Source organism: Salmo salar, chromosome 16 (genome assembly GCF_965601325.2).
Source record: "Salmo salar chromosome 16, fSalSal1, whole genome shotgun sequence".
NCBI lineage: Eukaryota > Metazoa > Chordata > Actinopteri > Salmoniformes > Salmonidae > Salmo > Salmo salar.
In genome coordinates this window covers 90,370,060-90,392,002 of record NC_138306.1, presented here as the reverse complement: position 1 = coordinate 90,392,002, position 21,943 = coordinate 90,370,060, and the positions used below count along the sequence as shown (strand labels likewise).

Below are 21,943 nucleotides of genomic sequence, written 5' to 3'. Positions count from 1 at the left end.
ATATGCAACTTTTCAGGGAAGTTAGGAACCAATATACACAGGCAGTTAGGAAAGCTAAGGCTAGCTTTTTTAACAGAAATTTGCATCCTGCAGTACAAACTCAAAAACATTCTGGGACACTGTAAAGTCCATGGAGAATAAGAGCACCTCCTCCCAGCTACCCATTGCTCTGAGGCTAGGAAACACTGTTAAATCCACTATAATTGAGAATTTCAATAAGCATTTCTCTACGGCTGGCCATGCTTTCCACCTGGCTACCCCTACCCCAGTCAACTGCCCGGCACCCTCCACAGCAACCCGCCCAAGCCCCCACCATTTCTCCTTCACCCATATCCAGATAGCTGATGTTCTGAAAGAGCTGCAAAATCTGGACCCCTATAAATCAGCCGGGCTTGACAATCTGGACCCTCTCTTTCTAAAATTATCTGCCAAAATTGTTGCAACCTCTATTACTAGCCTGTTCAACCTCTCTTTCGTATCATCTGAGATTCCCAAAGATTGGAAAGCTGCCACGGTCATCCCCCTCTTCAAAGGGGAGACACTCTAGACCCAAACTGCTACAGACCTATATCTATCCTACCCTGCATCTCTAAGATCTTCGAAAGCCAAGTTAACAAACAGATTACCGACCATTTTGAATCACACCGTACCTTCTCCGCTATGCAATCTGGTTTCAGAGCCGGTCATGGGTGCACCTCAGCCACGCTCAAGGTCCTTAACGATATCATAACCGCCATCGATAAGAGACATTACTGTGCAGCTGGATTCATCGACCTGGCCAAGGCTTTCGACTCTGTCACCACATTCTTATTGGCAGACTCAACAGCCTTGGTTTCTCTAATGATTGCCTCGCCTGGTTCACCAACTACTTCTCTGATAGAGTTCAGTGTGTCAAATCGGAGGGCCTGTTGTCCGGACCTCTGGCAGTCTCTATGGGGGTGCCACAGGGTTCAATTCTCGGGACGACTCTCTTCTCTGTATTCATCAATGATGTCGCTCTTGCTGCTGGTGATTCTCTGATCCACCTCTACGCAGACGACACCATTCTGTATACTTCTGTCCCTTCTTTGGACACTGTGTTAACTAACCTCCATATGAGCTTCATTGCCATACAACTCTCCTTCCGTGGCCTCCAACTGCTCTTAAACGCAAATAAAACTAAATGCATGCTATTCAACCGATCATTGCCTGCACCTGCCCGCCCATCCAGCATCACTACTCTGGACAGCTCTGACTTAGAATACGTGGATAACTACAAATACCTACAGTGGGGGGAAAAAGTATTTGATCCCCTGCTGATTTTGTACGTTTGCCCACTTACAAAGAAATAATCAGTCTATAATTTTAATGGTAGGTTTATTTGAACAGTGAGAGACAGAATAACAACAAAAAAATCCAGAAAAACGCATGTCAAAAATGTTATAAAATGATTTGCATTTGAATGAGGGAAATAAGTATTTGACCCCTCTGCAAAACATGACTTAGTACTTGGTGGAAAAACCCTTGTTGGCAATCACAGATGTCAGACGTTTCTTGTAGTTGGCCACCAGGTTTGCACACATCTCAGGAGGGATTTTGTCCCACTCCTCTTTGCAGATCTTCTCCAAGTCATTAAGGTTTCGAGGCTGACGTTTGGCAACTCGAACCTTCAGCTCCCTCCACAGATTTTCTAAGGGATTAAGGTCTGGAGACTGGCTAGGCCACTCCAGGACCTTAATGTGCTTCTTCTTGAGCCACTCCTTTGTTGCATTGGTTGTGTATTTTGGGTCATTGTCATGCTGGAATACCCATCCATGACCCATTTTCAATGCCCTGGCTGAGGGAAGGAAGTTCTCACCCAAGATTTGACGGCACATGGCCCCGTCCATCGTCACATTGATGCGGTGAAGTTGTCCTGTCCCCTTAGCAGAAAAACACCCCCAAAGCATAATGTTTCCACCTTCATGTTTGACGGTGGAGAGGGTGTTCTTGGGGTCATAGGCAGCATTCCTCCTCCTCCAAACACGGCGAGTTGAGTTGATGCCAAAGAGCTCCATTTTGGTCTCATCTGACCACAACACTTTCACCAGTTGTCCTCTGAGTCATTCAGATGTTCATTGGCAAACTTCAGACGGGCATGTATATGTGTTCTTGAGCAGGGGGACCTTGCGGGCGCTGCAGGATTTCAGTCCTTCACAGCGTAGTGTGTTACCAATTGTTTTCTTGGTGATTATGGTCCGAGCTGCCTTGAGATCATTGACAAGATCCTCCCGTATAGTTCTGGGCTGATTCCTCACCGTTCTCATGATCATTGCAACTCCACGAGGTAAGATCTTACATGGAGCCCCAGGCTGAGGGATATTGACAGTTCTTTTGTGTTTCTTCCATTTGCGAATAATCGCACCAAATGTTGTCACCTTCTCACCAAGCTGCTTGGCGATGGTCTTGTAGCCCATTCCAGCCTTGTGTAGGTGTACAGTCTTGTCCCTGACATCCTTGGAGAGCTCTTTGGTCTTGGCCATGGTGGAGAGTTTGGAATCTGATTGATTGATTGCTTCTGTGGACAGGTGTCTTTTTTTACAGGTAACAAGCTGCGGTTTGGAGCACTCCCTTTAAGAGTGTGCTCCTAATCTCAGCTCGTTACCTGTATAAAAGACGCCTGGGAGCCAGAAATCTTTCTGATTGAGAGGGTGTCAAATACTTATATCCCTCATTAAAATGCAAATCAATTTATAACATTTTTGACATGCATTTTTCTTTATATTTTTGTTGTTATTCTGTCTCTCACTGTTCAAGTAAACATACCATTAAAATTCTTTGTCAGTGGACAAAAGTACAAAATCAGCAGGGGATCAAATACTTTTTTCCCCCACTGTAGGTGTCCGGCTAGACTGTAAACTCTCCTTCCAGATTCACATTAAGCATCGCCAATCCAAAATTAAATCTAGAATCGGCTTCCTATTTCGCAACAAAGCATCCTTCACTCATGCTGCCAAACATACCCTCGTAAAACTGACCATCCTACCGATCCTCGACTTCGGCGATGTCATCTATAAAATAGCCTCCAACACTCTACTCAACAAACTGGATGCAGTCTATCACAGTGCCATCTGTTTTGTCACCAAAGCCCCATATACTACCCACCACTGCGACCTGTATGCTCCCGTTGGCTGGCCCTCGCTTCATACTCGTCGCCAAACCCACTGGCTCCAGGTCATCTACAAGTGTCTGCTAGGTAAAGCCCTGCCTTATCTCAGCTCACTGGTCACCATAGCACCACCCACTTGTAGCACGCGCTTCAGCAGGTAAATCTCACTGGTCACCCCCAAAGCCAATTGCTTCTTTGGTCGCCTTTCCTTCCAGTTCTATGCTGCCACTGACTGGAACGAACTGCAAAAATCACTGAAGCTGGAGATTCCAATCTCCCTCACTAGCTTTAAGCACCAGCTCAGCAGCTCACAGATCACTGCACCTGTTCATAGCCCATCTGTATACAGCCCATCTACCTACCTCATCCCCATACTGTATTTATTTATTTATTTATTTTGCTCCTTTTGCACCCCAGTATCTCTACTTGCACATCCATCTTTTGCACATCTACCATTCCAGTGTTTAATTGCCATATTGTAATTACTTCGCCAATATGGCCTATTTATTGCCTTAATTCCCTTATTTTACCTCATTTGCACTCACTGTATATAGACTTTTTGTTTTATTTTTTCTACTGTATTACTGACTGTATGTTTTGTTCATTCCATGTGTAACTCTGTGTTGTATGTGTCGAACTGCTATGCTTTATCTTGGCCAGGTCGCAGTTGCAAATGAGAACTTGTTCTCAACTTGCCTACCTGGTTAAATAAAGGTGAATTTCTTTTATTTTTTTAACTGCAGTACCGAAAATTCCCTCTGAGCACAGTGGAAAACATGCTTATAGACTGTAAGCCTGGCCCCTTGATCCGAGAAGGGTGTAATTGCAGACCGCAGTTAGGGGCGTTCTCTGATATCGGGTGTTTAATGACTTCAAGTTTACACCAATTGATGCTCCCCATTGGTCCGTGGCCGTTTCTTTTGCGTTGGGGACAACAGTTGTTGACTACTGTAGCATTGTAGCTAAACATCACCCTAACCCGTTTCCTAACCTTAACCTCAGTCTCCTAACCACCACGTTAATTATCATAACCTGCCACGTTAGTTATCCAAACCTGCATGGTAAACAAGTCCCTAACCCTCACCATTTTCCTAACCTTAACCTCAGTCTCCTAACCTGCCACGTTAGTTATCATAACCTGCCACGTTAGTTAACCAAACCTGCATGGTAAACAAGTCCCTAACCCTCACCATTTTCCTAACCTTAACCTCAGTCTCCTACCTGCCACGTTAATTATCCTAACCTACCACTTTAATTATCCTAACCTGCCACGTTAATTATCCTAACCTGCCATTTTAATTATCCTAACCTGCGACTTTAATTATCCTAATCTGTTATGAATGCTATGTGCCTAGTTAAATAAATACTTTTTTTTAACAAATAGTCTCCATCACTTTCATAACACCGGAACTGACCAATGGCATGTATCATTTTTTATTATATCAGGGAACATCCACATCAAGAAACTGTACAGCAGTTCTCCTACTGGGAGGCGCGGGAAATAGTTTAAAGAGCGATTGGTGCTGAGGAAGCTATGGCAGTGGATGTCCCGCAGCCGGTTTAGATTCATAATGTCATTTACCAGTTGAAGGATACCGATTGTAAAGATTAATTGTACGTGCAGCTGAAAGGTGTTTGGGAGTTCAGGAATGAACATTGGAAGCATTGCAGGCAGTGGTGGAAAAAGTACCCAATTGTCATACTTGAGTAAAAGTAAAGATACTTGAGTCCTTTCCTATCAAGGTAAAAGTGAAAGCCACCCAGTAAAATACTACTTGAGTAACAGTCTAAAAGTATTTCGTTTAACATGTATCAAACGTAAATGTAATTGTTAAAATATACTTAAGTATCAAAAGTAAAAGTATAAATCATTTCAACTTCATTATATTAAGCAAACCAGACAGCACTATTTTATTGTAGTTTAAATGTACGGATAGTCAGGGGCTCACACCAACACTCAGGGTGCGTTCCTAAATTCGCTCTGACTATATACTCTGATTTCAGAGCACTCTGGTCTGAGGCTGCCAGAGGGAAGAATAATTGATGAAAAAAGAACGCTCAACATCCTTGAATACGGCTGGTGTCAGTAAACGTCGGCAAACAACGCGTAATTAAATTGTTGCCTGTAGCACAGTTAAAGTCACCAATGCTCTGGATAACATGAACACAGCCTAACCAGCTCTGCTAAGGCGAGTAAAATGGTCAGAGTTCTCTCATTTGCACTGGAAGTAGCTAGCAAGCTAGCCAATGTTAACCAGTTAGCTTGGATGCTTGACTGCCGTTGTGAGGTCAGAACGCTTGAATCAACCCTACTCCTCCGCCAGAACGTCCAGTGTGGTTCTGAACGCTCCGAGACCGATACGAACTGACAATCTGACAACGCTCTGAATTTACGAACGCCCAAGCGCACTCTGGCACTCCAGATTACATTTAAGATCACAAGCATAATTTACAAACAAAACATTTGTGTTTAGTGAGTCCCCCAGATCAGATGCAGTAGGGATGCGTGAATGGAACAATTTTCCTGTCCTGCTAATCATTCAAAATGTAACTAGTACTTTTGGGTGTCAGGTAAATGTATGGAGTAGAAAGTACAATATTTTCTTTGAGAATGTAGTGGAGTTAAAGTACAAGTTGTCAAAAATATACTTAAGTACTTTACACCACTGATTGCAGGGAATACTGACTGAAGATGTTCCTCCCTACGAGGCCCATGAGACTGTGTAGGGATGTGATTTGAATAGGACTGTGACTGAAGATGTTCCTCCCTACGAGGCCCATGAGACTGTGTAGGGATGTGATTTGAATAGGACTGTGACTGAAGATGTTCCTCCCTACGAGGCCCATGAGACTGTGTAGGGATGTGATTTGAATAGGACTGTGACTGAAGATGTTCCTCCCTACGAGGCCCATGAGACTGTGTAGGGATGTGATTTGAATAGGACTGTGACTGAAGATGTTCCTCCCTACGAGGCCCATGACTGTGTAGGGATGTGATTTGAATAGGACTGTGACTGAAGATGTTCCTCCCTACGAGGCCCATGACTGTGTAGGGATGTGATTTGAATAGGACTGTGACTGAAGATGTTCCTCCCCCGAGGCCCATGACTGTGTAGGGATGTGATTTGAATAGGACTGTGACTGAAGATGTTCCTCCCTACGAGGCCCATGAGACTGTGTAGGGATGTGACTGAAGTAGGACTGTGACTGAAGATGTTCCTCCCTACGAGGCCATGAGACTGTGTAGGGATGTGATTTGAATAGGACTGTGACTGAAGATGTTCCTCCCTACGAGGCCATTGAGACTGTGTAGAGCTCCATTTTTATGGAATGGTCTGCCTACCCATGTGAGAGATGCAGACTCAGTCTCAACCTTTAAGTCTTTACTGAAGACTTATCTCTTCAGTAGGTCCTATGATTAAGTATAGTCTGGCCCAGGAGTGTGAAGGTGAACGGAAAGGCTGGAGCAACGAACCACCCTTGCTGTCTCTGCCTTGCCGGTTCCCCTCTTTCCACTGGGATTCTCTGCCTCTAACCCTTTTACAGGGGCTGAGTCACTGGCTTACTGGTGTTCTTCCATGCCGTCCATGGGAGGGGTGCGTCACTTGAGTGGGTTGAGTCACTGACGTGGTCTTCCTGTCTGGGTTGGCGCCCCCCCCTTGGGTTGTGCCATGGCGGAGATCGTTGTGGGCTATACTCGGCCTTGTCTTAGGACGGTAAGTTGGTGGTTGGAGACATCCCTCTAGTGGTGTGGGGGCTGTGCTTTGGCAAAGTGGGTGGGGTTATATCCTGCCTGTTTGGCCCTGTCCGGGGGTATCATCGGATGGGGCCACAGTGTCTTCTGATCCCTCCTGTCTCAGCCTCCAGTATTTATGCTGCAGTAGTTTATGTGTCGGGGGGCTAGGGTCAGTCTGTTACATCTGGAGTATTTCTCTTGTCTTATCCGGTGTCCTGTGTGAATTTAAATATGCTCTCTCTAATTCTCTCTTTCTGTCTTTCTCTCGGAGGACCTGAGCCCTAGGACCATGCCTCAGGACTACCTGGTATGATGACTCCTTGCTGTCCCCAGTCCACCTGGCCGTGCTGCTGCTCCAGTTTCAACTGTTCTGCCTGCGGCTATGGAACCCTGACCTGTTCACCGGACGTGCTTGTTGCACCCTCGACAACTACTATGATTATTATTATTTGACCATGCTGGTCATTTATGAACATTTTAACATTTTAACATCTTGACCATGTTCTGTTATAATATCCACCCTGCACAGCCAGAAGAGGACTGGCCACCCCTCATAGCCTGGTTCCTCTCTAGGTTTCTTCCTAGGTTTTTGGCCTTTCTAGGGAGTTTTTCCTAGGGAGTTTTTCCTAGCCACCGTGCTTCTTTCACATGCTTTGCTTGCTGTTTGGGGTTTTAGGCTGGGTTTCTGTACAGCACTTTGAGATATCAGCTGATGTACGAAGGGCTATATAAAAATTAATTTGATTTGATTTGATTTGTAGGGATGTGATTTGAATAGGACTGTGACTGAAGTAGTGGGATGTTATTTATCTATTTTTGTATTTTGTTTTGATGTCGTTGTCCCCCCTCCCTTTATCCACAATGGACATGTATTTGTTTCTACAGTTTATTAACGGTACAGTAGGTGGCGGCAGACACGTTATATTTGTGTAAATGTCAGTATACCAGAGAAGAAGATGACGCTGTTGTATTGTCGTTGTGGGGAACAGGAAGTTCCGGGTAGTTAACGACAGAACTGTGCTGTTATGTCGATAGGGGTTGTGTCCGTTACAATTGTATTATTGTAGGTATGTAATAGCACGTTTAAACTTTCTAATGTCGAAATAATATATAATATGCTAGGTAACAAATCCGTCAAGGTATTATCACGTTTGGTAAAGGTTTTAATTGTATGTGTTGTTTTGGGGTCAAACCGAGGGAGTGAAGAACGTGATTAAAAACGATTTTACAAGTCACATAGCTAGACTTTGGGTTTGTCTGAACATAATATCGTCAAACTCATTATATAAAGATTCCACTTATTTGAGTTCGTTTTCACATGTTCTTGGTTTTGTGTAAAATGTTTATGAGCTGGTAAATAGCCTCGTCCGAACCATCCTGATCTCGCGAGTTTACATACACTGTTTCGTTAATGTAAGCTCGCGAGATCAGGATGGTTCGGAGGACGCTAGTCAAATGGCGGCTTCAACGGTTTCGGTCGTCTTTCTAGGAGTTTGCTCGTGGTGAAATGGTGATGGAGTGTCAAAGTAGAGGGAAGCTAACTGAAGTTATCCTTCACCATTTGGAGAGAGAGGCCAACTGCATGGAATGGCGTCGATTAATGCAGATGAATCAGAGCACGTGTCAAACTCATTCCATGGAGGACCAAGTGTCTGCGGGTTTTCTCTCCACCTTTGTACTTGATTAATGAATTAAGTACACTAATTAGAAAGGAACTCCCCTCACCTCATTGTCTAGGTTTTAATTGAAAGGAAAAAACTAAAACCTGCGGAGACTCGGCCCTCAATGGAATGAGTTTGACACCCCTGAAACAATGGAAATGGAGAGAGAGTTTGAGAAGCAACAGCTGTGCTGGAATGCGATCAATGTGGGGGACAGTTCTGATATGGAGCAGGAGGATGAGGGCCTAGAATGTGAATGGTCTGTAGTGGAAAGACATAGGAAGAACAGAGATAATGATACTGGAAGCAGTGGTGCATGTAGTATAGAAACACTAAAGAGGTCCAAGGTAGGGAGCTAGAGTAATAATGTGTCACAGTGGAAAGTTGGGATGGTGTTTGAGGAGACCACAGGGCTTCATTTACACCCTATCTGATTAACCAAGGCCATAAAGAGAGGTGAAGTTAAACTGGGCCGCATCCGTGTAAATGAGAACATGTTCTGAACTAGCCTACCTGGTTAAATAAAGGTGAAATAAAAAATTGAAAATGGTAGATTGTTAATATCTTGTACTAGTCAGGTTCAGCAAGGGAAGATTCTTCAAATAGAAAAACTTAATAGGATGAAGCTCAGAAGCCGTGCTAAATTGGAGTAATCTCTGAGGTCCCAATATATATGTCCATGGATGATCTTCTTAAAGAACGTGAAGGGAGACAGAGTGGTTGAAGCCTAAAGGTTGATCAGTAGGAAAGAGGGTTAAAGAAGTGAAAGCTTATCAGTGTTGTTGGAAGGTTTTGATGGAGCTTCCATGGTTGGTCCTGTAGTAAGAGGACCTACTGTCATACTGATGGAGCTTCCATGGTTGGTCCTGTAGTAAGAGGACCTACTGTCATACTGATGGAGCTTCCATGGTTGGTCCAGTAGTAAGAGGACCTACTGTCATACTGATGGAGCTTCCATGGTTGGTCCTGTAGTAAGAGGACCTACTGTCATACTGATGGAGCTTCCATGGTTGGTCCTGTAGTAAGAGGACCTACTGTCAGACTGATGGAGCTTCCATGGTTGGTCCTGTAGTAAGAGGACCTACTGTCAGACTGATGGAGCTTCCATGGTTGGTCCTGTAGTAAGAGGACCTACTGTCAGACTGATGGAGCTTCCATGGTTGGTCCCGTAGTAAGAGGACCTACTGTCAGACTGATGGAGCTTCCATGGTTGGTCCTGTAGTAAGATGACCTACTGTCATACTGATGGAGCTTCCATGGTTGGTCATGTAGTAAGAGGACCTACTGTCAGACTGATGGAGCTTCCATGGTTGGTCCTGTAGTAAGAGGACCTACTGTCAGACTGATGGAGCTTCCATGGTTGGTCCCGTAGTAGGAGGACCTACTGTCAGACTGATGGAGCTTCCATGGTTGGTCCCGTAGTAAGAGGACCTACTGTCAGACTGATGGAGCTTCCATGGTTGGTCCCGTAGTAAGAGGACCTACTGTCAGACTGATGGAGCTTCCATGGTTGGTCCTGTAGTAAGAGGACCTACTGTCAGACTGATGGAGCTTCCATGGTTGGTCCCGTAGTAGGAGGACCTACTGTCAGACTGATGGAGCTTCCATGGTTGGTCCCGTAGTAAGAGGACCTACTGTCAGACTGATGGAGCTTCCATGGTTGGTCCCGTAGTAAGAGGACCTACTGTCAGACTGATGGAGCTTCCATGGTTGGTCCCGTAGTAAGAGGACCTACTGTCAGACTGATGGAGCTTCCATGGTTGGTCCTGTAGGAAGAGGACCTACTGTCAGACTGATGGAGCTTCCATGGTTGGTCCAGTAGTAAGAGGACCTACTGTCAGACTGATGGAGCTTCCATGGTTGGTCCTGTAGTAAGAGGACCTACTGTCAGACTGATGGAGCTTCCATGGTTGGTCCTGTAGTAAGAGGACCTACTGTCAGACTGATGGAGCTTCCATGGTTGGTCCTGTAGTAAGAGGACCTACTGTCAGACTGATGGAGCTTCCATGGTTGGTCCTGTAGTAAGAGAACCTACTGTCAGACTGATGGAGCTTCCATGGTTGGTCCTGTAGTAAGAGGACCTACTGTCAGACTGATGGAGCTTCCATGGTTGGTCCCGTAGTAAGAGGACCTACTGTCAGACTGATAGAGCTTCCATGGTTGGTCCCGTAGTAAGAGGACCTACTGTCAGACTGATGGAGCTTCCATGGTTGGTCCCGTAGTAAGAGGACCTACTGTCAGACTGATGGAGCTTCCATGGTTGGTCCTGTAGTAAGAGGACCTACTGTCAGACTGATGGAGCTTCCATGGTTGGTCCCGTAGTAAGAGGACCTACTGTCAGACTGATGGAGCTTCCATGGTTGGTCCCGTAGTAAGAGGACCTACTGTCAGACTGATGGAGCTTCCATGGTTGGTCCCGTAGGAAGAGGACCTACTGTCAGACTGATGGAGCTTCCATGGTTGGTCCAGTAGTAAGAGGACCTACTGTCAGACTGATGGAGCTTCCATGGTTGGTCCTGTAGTAAGAGGACCTACTGTCAGACTGATGGAGCTTCCATGGTTGGTCCTGTAGTAAGAGGACCTACTGTCAGACTGATGGAGCTTCCATGGTTGGTCCTGTAGTAAGAGGACCTACTGTCAGACTGATGGAGCTTCCATGGTTGGTCCTGTAGTAAGATGGACCTACTGTCAGACTGATGGAGCTTCCATGGTTGGTCCCGTAGTAAGAGGACCTACTGTCAGACTGATAGAGCTTCCATGGTTGGTCCCGTAGTAAGAGGACCTACTGTCAGACTGATGGAGCTTCCATGGTTGGTCCTGTAGTAAGAGGACCTACTGTCAGACTGATGGAGCTTCCATGGTTGGTCCTGTAGTAAGAGGACCTACTGTCAGACTGATGGAGCTTCCATGGTTAGTCCTGTAGTAAGAGGACCAACTGTCAGAACTGGTCTTCCTACTAGTCCTGACATGGTTTCGAGGCCTGTTCAGAAATCTTGTGCCCATAATTGCGCTGTGACAAAGGATACTTTAATATTGAATAAAATGTACTTCATAGCTTTCATTGGTAAGGTTATCAACAACTTGGATTGTGTAAAGCAGAGATACCAGGTTTAAAGTTATCTTGTAAACTTCAGCAGAGTTGTTGGTGGTAACAGATGTTATTGTTGGCATGGTATTTGATAAGCTGGATAACCTAAGGGTGGATTGTCTCAGCATGATATAGACCCCAATGTTTGCAACCACAGAAAGGGATCTATTGATAAAGTTTATTAGGGGTGTGGGAGGGTTTTTGGGGAAGGGGGGTGTGGTAGAAGTTAATAGGGATTTCTTGGTTTATTTTATTAGTACAGAATGAGACAGACATGAAACTTAAACGTTTGTTTGTGGACCACCATGATACCATAGGAGGTCTGCATCAACGGACTTCAGTGCAGGTAGTGCCTTATCAGAGAGAGAACATTTCAGTTGCACTACAGTTTTGAAGCTGAATGTAATGATTATCAGTTCTTTACATGTGTACTAATATTCAGACACATTCAGTTGTTTCTATATTCATCTATAGTTCAGGGTTTTCACATGGGGCTTAAAGTAAATAAATATTAGTGCCTGAAAAAGTCCTTGAATTTGACTTGCCACTGTACGACCCCTGATCATTCTTACTATGGTGTGAATGGGAAATACAATTGGTTTATGTGAGTGAAGTAATACAGTGAAGATAAGGTTATTCAGGAAAATAGTACATAGTGCTTCATAAAACATACTGCAACCTTGTACTAAATGGTTTTTGAGTCATTTATGTGAGTTGAGGAAATGTACTATAGATTAAGTGCACTTATGTTGTGCAATTTAAAATGTGTACTTTGTGTCTGTGAATGAATGTTTTGTCAAGGATTAGCTACCTGATCTACTGAAATGTGTTAATTGAACAACAAAAAAAAGAATATATTTTTACAGAATAAAGTGCCAGAACTGTCAAGTAAATATCTTTTGTGTCCGTTTGTCTTTATTACTACAGGCCGACTCAGATTAAGTGTGAGTCCGGTAACATCAACAGTGAGGACAAACCCAGCCTGCCTCTCTCCTTCCACACTGAGTCCAAACCTACAGTCACTGGGTCCTGATTGTGACAGTGGAGCCCAGTTTGCACTGCAGGATCCGGAGATGGCATCAGTGAAGCTGGAAGACTGCAGTCAAACACTGGAGCTGAATGTCAACATTAAAGATGAAGAGGAGGAGGAGAAGATTAGGACAACTGTTAATCATGGTAAGAGCAGGTTCTATCTATGTTATCTTCATAAATTAGACCTCCATAAGTTATGACCCAGTCTACTGCTAGGTTGAATTCTGTAATTCTGACATCACACATCCCTAAACAACTCAAGACTTCACAGCGAAGCAACATTTTTTTAAACTTGTAACGCCAGCCTATGCCCACACATTGTCTCAAGAACGTAAAAAATGTTTCATACCCTCAATCAGTTAGTTAGGCATACCTCATTTCAAAATAGGCCATGACATCATCACTGTCAATATTGAATTATAATTCTTCACGTTTTACCAGTGAAATGACCAAGCTGCGTCTGCATACCAATCGTTTGATCTCAATCAATTTCATGGGAATATGCATTTAAATCTTCTTGAATTACTGTTTGGTGAGCAAATTAGAGCAGATGGTGTTAAATTATATTGACTTCCTGTATTTTGTTTTAATCAAAGCACATTCTGCCTAATGGCGCGCGCTGTTGAGTTTGGGATGATTCAGCAAACCATCTTAAAATCTCGTAAGAAATGAGGTGTTGTTTTTGTTGTAACAGTAATGTTATGCTATAATATTTGGTTATGTGGACTACTAATTAATCATTAGGTGATCGTCCTAGACATTGATCTACCTACTAAACAAACACCATTGTGGCGGCTCATCGCTCCTGCAGCACTACACCCCTGCAGTCTGCTGCACCGAACTAGCGATTGATGTTTACCTGGCCTACTCTTTTGCCTCGCGCAACATTTGGTGACGCAGAAATGAGAGAACATGTTTGGCTGTTTTTATGAAAATCTGGGAATATTTGCCCAAGGAAACATTAAGTAGCCTAGTGATTAGAGCGTTGGGCCAGTAACCGAAAGGTTGCTGGATCGAATCCCTGAGCTGACAAGGTAAAAATCAGTCGTTCTGCCTCTTATCAAGGCCATTAACCCACTGTTACCCGGAAGGCCTTCATTATAAATAAGAATTGTTCTTAACTGACTTGCCTAGTTAAATAAAGGTTAAATGTAATAAATATATATATAATAAGGACGTCAGTCAATTGAAATGAATTAGGCCCAAACCTGTAGATTTCACATGACTGGGCAGGGATGCAGCCATGGGTCGGCCTTGGAAGGCATAGGCCCACCCACTCGGCAGCCAGACCCACCTCAGGTCCTTGGCTGACGTTGTTACACGTGGTCTACGATTGTAGCCAGTTTGCTCTGTTCTGTGAAGGGAGTAGCGAGATCTTCAGCCGTTTCCAGCTACAATAGTGATTTACAACATTAACAATGTCTACACTGTATTTCTGATCAATTTGACATTATTTGAATGGACAAAAAATGTGCTTTTCTTTCAAAAACAAGGATATTTGCAAGTGACCCCAAACTTTTGAATTTATTTATTTCACCACTAATGGTAGTGTTTTTTATATATTTTTTTTTAACCTTTTATTTAACTTCCTTAGCATACTGGTTATTGTCCGGAATTTCGGATGACTGATGTGCTCAAAGTAAACTGCCTGTTAGTCAGGCCCAGAAGCTAGGATATGCATATATATAAATATTTTTTAAATCTTTATTTTAACAGGGAAAACAGACTGAGACCTGAATCTCTTTTACGGCTGTGTCCTGTGTAAACATGTTGATATGTACAGTTTTAGGCATACAGACAAGAACATTTCAAACATACAAAACAAAGACACAATTCAACAGAAACAATCACAGACAACATCATATTGATCCTCCATAACATTTTTGAAATGGGCAAGGGACACCAGAGTGTCTAACTTAAGTTGGATCTGCAGTTTGTTCCATAAATAAGGTGCAAAGAAATTAAAGGCAGTCCTACCCAACTCTGTGGAGACCGCAGGAGTCTGTAATGTAATCCACATCTGTGATCTGGTTTTAAAATTAGTATATCTAGTGGAAATTAATGATGATATATATGGAGGTAGTTTTAAAAGAAGTGCTTTAGAAATAAACAAGAGAGCATGTTGCTCTCGCCTCACAGATAGAGAGGCCCAACCCACGTTGATATAGGATACAGTGATGAGTTTTTTTTAACTATCACCCGTGATATACTTGATAGCATTGGATAGAAATCACTCTGAAGTTTCTAATGTCTGTGAGTATAACAGAACTGATATGGCAGGCGAAAACCTCGAGGAAAATCCATCTGGAATTTTTATTTTTTGAGGTCACAGGTTTTTTCAATGCTTGCCTATGGCATATACAAATAGATTGGACCCAGATTGCAGTTCCTGTGGCTTCCACTAGATGTCAAGTCTTTAGAAAGGGTTTCAGGCTTGTTTTTTGAAAAATGAATAACTATTTGTAGTTTTTCCAAGGTGTCCCCTGTTAGAAAAGTGGTCATGTTGCACGTATCAACGAGAGTGCGCTCTTCGTTATTTATCTTCGCTATTGAACACACTATTCTCCGTCTTAAATATTATAGTTTATTTAGATATTAGAATACCTGAGGATTAATTAGAAACATCGTTTGACTTGTTTGGACAAACTTTACTGGCAACTTTTTGGATTCGTTTGTGTGCATGTTGAACGAGTGAATTACTGAATCAAGCGTGCCAACTAAACTGACATTTTTGGGATATAAACTTTATCGAACGAAACGACCATTCATTGTGTAGCTGGGACCCTTGGGATTGCAAACAGAGGAAGATCTTCAAAGGTAAGTGATTTATTTAATTGCTGTCTGTGATTTTGTGACGCCTGTGCCGGTTGAAAAAGTATATTGACGTGAGGCGCTGTCCTCAGATAATCGCATAGTATGCTTTCTCCGTAAAGCCTTTTTGAAATCTGACAACACAGTTGGATTAACATGAAGCTTTTAACCTGTTGGGGGTAGGGGGCAGTATTGACACGGCCGGATAAAAAAACGTACCCGATTTAATCTGGTTACTACTCCTGCCCAGTAACTAGAATATGCATATAATTATTGGCTTTGGATAGAAAACACCCTAAAGTTTCTAAAACTGTTTGAATGGTGTCTGTGAGTATAACAGAACTCATATGGCAGGCAAAACCTGAGAGGATTCTGAACAGGAAGTGGCCTGTCTGACAAGTTGTTGTTCATCTTGGCTCTTTTTATTGAAGACTGAGGATCTTTGCTGTAACGTGACACTTCCTACGGCTCCCATAGGCTCTCAGAGCCCGGGAAAAAGCTGAATGATATCGAGGCAGCCTCTGGCTGAAACACATTATCGCCTTTGGCAAGTGGCCGATCAGAGGACAATGGGCTTAGGCGCGTGCCCGAGTCGACCCCATGCTTTATTTTCTTTCGTCTGTTTACCTAAATGCAGATTCCCGGTCGGAATATTATCGCTTTTTAACGAGAAAAATGGCTTAAAAATGGATTTTAAACAGCGGTTGACATGCTTCGAAGTACGGTAATGGAATATTTAGAATTTTTTTGTCACGAAATTTGCGCCATGCTCGTCACCCTTGCTTTACCCTTTCGGATAGTGTCTTGAACGCACGAACAAAACACCGCTATTTGGATATAACAATGGATTATTTGGGACCAAACCAACATTTGTTATTGAAGTAGAAGTCCTGGGAGTGCATTCTGACGAAGAACACCAAAGGTAATAACATTTTTCTTATAGTAAATCTGACTTTGGTGAGTGCTAAACTTGCTGGGTGTCTAAATAGCTAGCCCTGTGATGCCGGGCTATCTACTTAGAATATTGCAAAATGTGCTTTCACCGAAAAGCTATTTTAAAATCGGACATATCGAGTGCATAGAGGAGTTCTGTATCTATAATTCTTAAAATAATTGTTATGCTTTTTGTGAACGTTTATCGTGAGTAATTTAGTAAATTCACCGGAAGTTTGCGGGGGTATGCTAGTTCTGAACGTCACATGCTAATGTAAAAAGCTGGTTTTTGATATAAATATGAACTTGATTGAACAAAACATGCATGTATTGTATAACATAATGTCCTAGGTGTGTCATCTGATGAAGATCATCAAAGGTTAGTGCTGCATTTAGCTGTCTTCTGGGTTTTTGTGACATTATATGCTAGCTTGAAAAATGGGTGTCTGATTATTTCTGGCTGGGTACTCTGCTGACATAATCTAATGGTTTGCTTTCGTTGTAAAGCCTTTTTGAAATCGGACAGTGTGGTTAGATTAACGAGAGTCTTGTCTTTAAAATGGTGTAAAATAGTCATATGTTTGAGAAATTGAAGTAATAGCATTTCTAAGGTATTTGAATATCGCACCACGGGATTCCACTGGCTGTTACGTAGGTGGGACGATTTCGTCCCGCCGGCCCTAGAGAAGTTAAATGATGTAAGACACTTGTATTTTCATGAATGTTTAATATTACTATTTTTGTATTTTGAATTTCGCGCTCTGCAATTTCACCGGATGTTGTCGTACGTGTCCCGCTAGCATTTGGACATGCGCCCAAACAGGTTAACTAGGCAAATAAGAACAAATTCTTATTTTCAATGACGGCCTAGGAACAGTGGGTTAACTGCCTTGTTCAGACCTTGTCAGCTCGGGGATTCGATCTTGCAACCTTTCGGTTGCTCTAACCACTAGGCTACCTGTCACCCGTTATGTCCAGAAGAGGACTGGTCACCGCTCTGAGCCTGGTTCCTCTCTAGGTTTCTTCCTAGGTTCCTGCTTTCTAGAGAATTTTTTTGTGGCCACTGTGCTTCTACATCTGCATTGCTTGCTCTTTGGGGATTTTAGGCAGGGTTTCTGTTAAGCACTTTGAAAAACTACTGATGTTAAAAGGGCTTCATAAAATACATTTGATTGACATGTATATCACACCAACTGACTGGTTCTTCTGATGTTCACACAGGACACCATGTTGAGACATTCTCTACATCCAGAGAGCAACAGCAGGAAGATCACAGAGCTAAGAGGTCTCACCACTGCCCACATTGTGAAAAGATTTTCCCATTTCTATCAAAGCTAAAAATACACCTAAAAATACACAGAGGAGAGAAGCCTTACTCCTGCTCTGACTGTGGAAAATTCTTCAAAACATCAACTAAGCTAAAAGTTCATCAGAGAACACATACAGGAGAAAAACCTTACTCCTGTTCTGACTGTGGAAAAAGCTTCACGACATCAACGGTGCTAAAACTTCATCAGAGAAGACACACAGGAGAGAAGCCTTATTCCTGCTCTGACTGTAGAAAATGTTTTATAACATCATCTCAGCTAAAAGTTCATCAGAGAACACACACAGGAGAGAAGCCTTTCTTCTGCTCTGACTGTGGAACTAGTTTCTCTCAACTTTCCCACTTAAAAACACATGAACGCATACATACAGGAGAGAAGCCTCATTACTGCTCTGACTGTGGAAAATGTTTTAAAACATCAAATGAGCTAAAAGTTCACCAGAGAACACACACAGGAGAGAAGCCTTATGTCTGCTCTGACTGTGGAAAATGCTTCACAACATCAACTGATCTAAAAGTTCATCAGAGAACACACACAGGAGAGAAGCCTTATTCCTGTTCTGACTGTGGGGTGAGTTTCTCTCGACTCGGTACCTTAAAAACACACCAACAGATACATACGGGAGAGAAGCCTTACTTCTGCTGTGACTGTGGGGAGAGTTTCTCTCAAAAGACCAACTTAAAAGCACACCAACAAATACATACAGGAGAGAAGCCTTACTACTGCTCTGACTGTGGAAAATGTTTCTCCCAATTGGGTAACTTAAAATCACATGAACGTATACATACAGGAGAGAAGCCATACTCCTGCTCTGACTGTGGGAAGAGTTTCTCCCAATTGCATACGTTAAAAACACATGAACGTATACATACGGGAGAGAAGCCTTACGTCTGTGCGGACTGTGGGGTGAATTTCTCTCATCTGGGCACCTTAACAACCCACCAACGTATACACACAGGAGAGAAGCCTTACTCTTGCTCTGACTGTGGAAAATGCTTCACAACATCAACTGATCTAAAAGTTCATCAGAGAACACACACAGGAGAGAAGCCTTATTTCTGCTTTGACTGTGGAAAATGTTTTAAAACATCAAATGTGCTAAAAGTTCATCAGAGAACACATACAGGAGAGAAGCCTTATTCCTGCTCTGACTGTGGAAAATGCTTCACAACGTCAACTGATCTAAAAGTTCACCAGAGAACACACACAGGAGAGAAGCCTTATTCCTGCTCTGACTGTGTAAAATGCTTCAAAACATCAACTGAGCTAAAAGTACATCAGAGAACACACACAGGAGAGAAGCATTACTACTGCTCTGACTGTGTAAAATGCTTCAAAACATCAACTGAGCTAAAATTACATCAGAGAACACACACAGGAGAGAAGCCTTACTACTGCTCTGTCTGTGGAAAATGTTTTAAAACATCAACTGAGCTAAAAGTTCATCAGAGAATACACACAGGAGAGAAGCCTTATTACTGCTCTGACTGTGGAAAACGTTTTAAAACATCAAATGAGCTAAAAGTTCATCAGAGAACACACACAGGAGAGAAGCCTTACGTCTGCTCTGACTGTGGGAAGAGTTTCTCCCAATTGTATACCTTAAAAACACATGAACGTATACATACAGGAGAGAAGCCTTACTCCTGCTCTGACTGTGTAAAATGTTTTAAAACATCAACTGAGCTAAAAGTTCATCAGAGAACACACACAGGAGAGAAGCCTTATACCTGCTCTGAATGTGGAAAATGTTTTAAAACATCAAATGAGCTAAAAGTTCACCAGAGAACACACACAGGAGAGAAGCCTTATGCCTGCTCTGAATGTGGAAAATGTTTTAAAACATCAAATGAGCTAAAAGTTCATCAGAGAACACACACAGGAGAGAAGCCTTTCTTCTGCCCTGACTGTGGAATTAGTTTCACTCAACTTTCCCACTTAAAATCACATGAATGTATACATACAGGAGAGAAGCCATACTCCTGCTCTGACTGTGTAAAATGCTTCAAAACATCAACTGAGCTAAAAGTTCATCAGAGAACACACGCATGAGAGAAGCCTTACCTCTGCTCTGACTGTGGGGTGAGTTTCTCTCACCAGAGCAACCTAACACACCAACGTAAAACACACCTTACTCCTGCTCTGTAGAAGGGTGGGCGTGTATCTCAAACGTCTAGCCAAAGGTTGTGTGCTTGAATCTCATCAAGGAGTACTTTAGCATTTTAGCTAATTAGCAACTTTGCAACTACTTACTACTTTTTAGCTATTACTTAGCATGTTAGCTTAGCATGCAACTACTTAGCATGTTAGCTAACCTTTCCCCTAAACCCATTTAACTCTACCTTAAACCCCTCACCCCTAACCTAGCTAACGTTAGCAACAACAACTTGGATTTCGTAACTTATCATACATTATACGAGTTCGTAACATATTGTATAAATAGCAATGCGTAAAATAATATATGAATTGTAATTCATAACATACATCCTACAAGTCATATTATACTGAACAACAATCTAAATGCAACAATTTCAAAGATTTACAGTTCGTATAAGGAAATCGATCAATTGAAAGAAATAATTGAGGCCCAAATCTATGGATTTCACATGACTGGGCAGGGGCTCAGCCATGGCTGGGACTTGGGAGGGCATAGGCCCACTTGGGAGACAGGCCCAGCCAATCAGAATGAGTTTTTCCCCACAAAAGGTCTTTATTACAGACAGAAATACTACTCAGCCCCCCCCCCCCCCCCCCATTACAAGGTGCACCTGTGTAATGATCATGCTGTTTTATCAGCTGCTTGATACGTCACACCTGTCAGGTGGATGAATTATCTTGACAAAGGCTGAAATGCTCACTAACAGCGATATAAACAAACTTGTGCACAACATTTGAGAGAAATAAGCTTTTTGTGCATATGGAACATTGCTGCAATTTTTTTATTTCAGCTCATGAAACCAACACTTTACATGTTTAGTTTATATTCTAGTTCAGTTTTTATTGGTAGGCCAATGTAATGTAACCTAACATACTAAATGGAGTGGCACGGATGTGTTTGTAATATATAATACGTTTTGCTCTGAGACCAGGTTGTTCCTCTGCAGTATTCTGTGGGAATGAGCTAGTAGACACTTTTTTTATTGAACCTGTATTTAACTAGGCAAGTCAGTTAAGAACAAATTCTTATTTACAATGATGGCCTAGGAACAGTGGATTAACTGCCTTGGTCAGAGGCAGAAGGACAGATGTTTACCTTGTCAGCTCGGGGATTCAATCTAGTAACCTCTTGGTTACTGGCCCAACGCTCCAACCACTAGGCTACCTCCCACCCCTAACATGTATCAGATAGAGATGGTGTGATGATCACTTTTCACCACTAGTTTGGGGGGGATTGTTTTACAACTTTATTTAATGATACACAGCTCATGAAATTAATACATGTGTTTATTAATTGTCTTTAAAAAACTAGATTAGTTATTTTAGTTACTGATCATGAATGTATTTGGATAACTGCATTGAAGCAAACTTTATTGATCTGCCAATGAAAAATAAAGTTACATGAATATGTACTGGTCAACCTCTTCTTCTCTTTAGTATTCAGTTCTTCATATTAGATCTGACAGTATGAATGGTTCTTATGGTTGTATTCAGTTCTTCATATTAGATCTGACAGTATGAATGGTTCTTATGGTTGTATTCAGTTCTTCATATTAGATCTGACAGTATGAATGGTTCTTATGGTTGTATTCAGTTCTTCATATTAGATCTGACAGTATGAATTGTTCTTATGGTTGTATTCAGTTCTTCATATTAGATCTGACAGTATGAATGGTTCTTATGGTTGTATTCAGTTCTTCATATTAGATCTGACAGTATGAATGGTTCTTATGGTTGTATTCAGTTCTTCATATTAGATCTGACAGTATGAATGGTTCTTATGGTAGTATTCAGTTCTTCATATTAGATCTGACAGTATGAATGGTTCTTATGGTTGTATTCAGTTCTTCATATTAGATCTGACAGTATGAATGGTTCTTATGGTTGTATTCAGTTCTTCATATTAGATCTGACAGCATGAATGGTTCTTATGGTTGTATTCAGTTCTTCATATTAGATCTGACAGTATGAATGGTTCTTATGGTTGTATTCAGTTCTTCATATTAGATCTGACAGTATGAATGGTTCTTATGGTTGTATTCAGTTCTTCATATTAGATCTGACAGTATG

The 21,943-nt window shown here is 42.3% G+C and overlaps 1 protein-coding gene across 1 annotated transcript; it reads left to right on the top strand.

Moving 5' to 3' along the window:
* The first annotated feature begins 6,784 nt into the window (after nucleotides 1-6,784).
* On the top strand, nucleotides 6,785-21,285 carry LOC106594916 (uncharacterized). The gene is made up of 3 exons (XM_045696748.2): nucleotides 6,785-7,930; nucleotides 12,540-12,788; nucleotides 17,610-21,285. Exons 2-3 carry the CDS (start codon nucleotides 12,686-12,688, stop codon nucleotides 19,766-19,768), a joined length of 2,262 nt encoding a protein of 753 aa, XP_045552704.2. The 5' UTR covers nucleotides 6,785-7,930; nucleotides 12,540-12,685; the 3' UTR covers nucleotides 19,769-21,285.
* Nucleotides 21,286-21,943: the final 658 nt, after the last annotated feature.

What these genes read in the sequence shown, in the direction of transcription:
- LOC106594916 (XM_045696748.2), top strand. Translation starts at nt 12,686, where the DNA reads ATGGCATCAGTGAAGCTGGAAGACTGCAGTCAAACACTGGAGCTGAAT. An exon ending in TAGGACAACTGTTAATCATG is followed by an intron (nt 12,789 to 17,609) that starts GTAAGAGCAGGT and finishes ATGTTCACACAG; the next exon opens with GACACCATGTTGAGACATTC.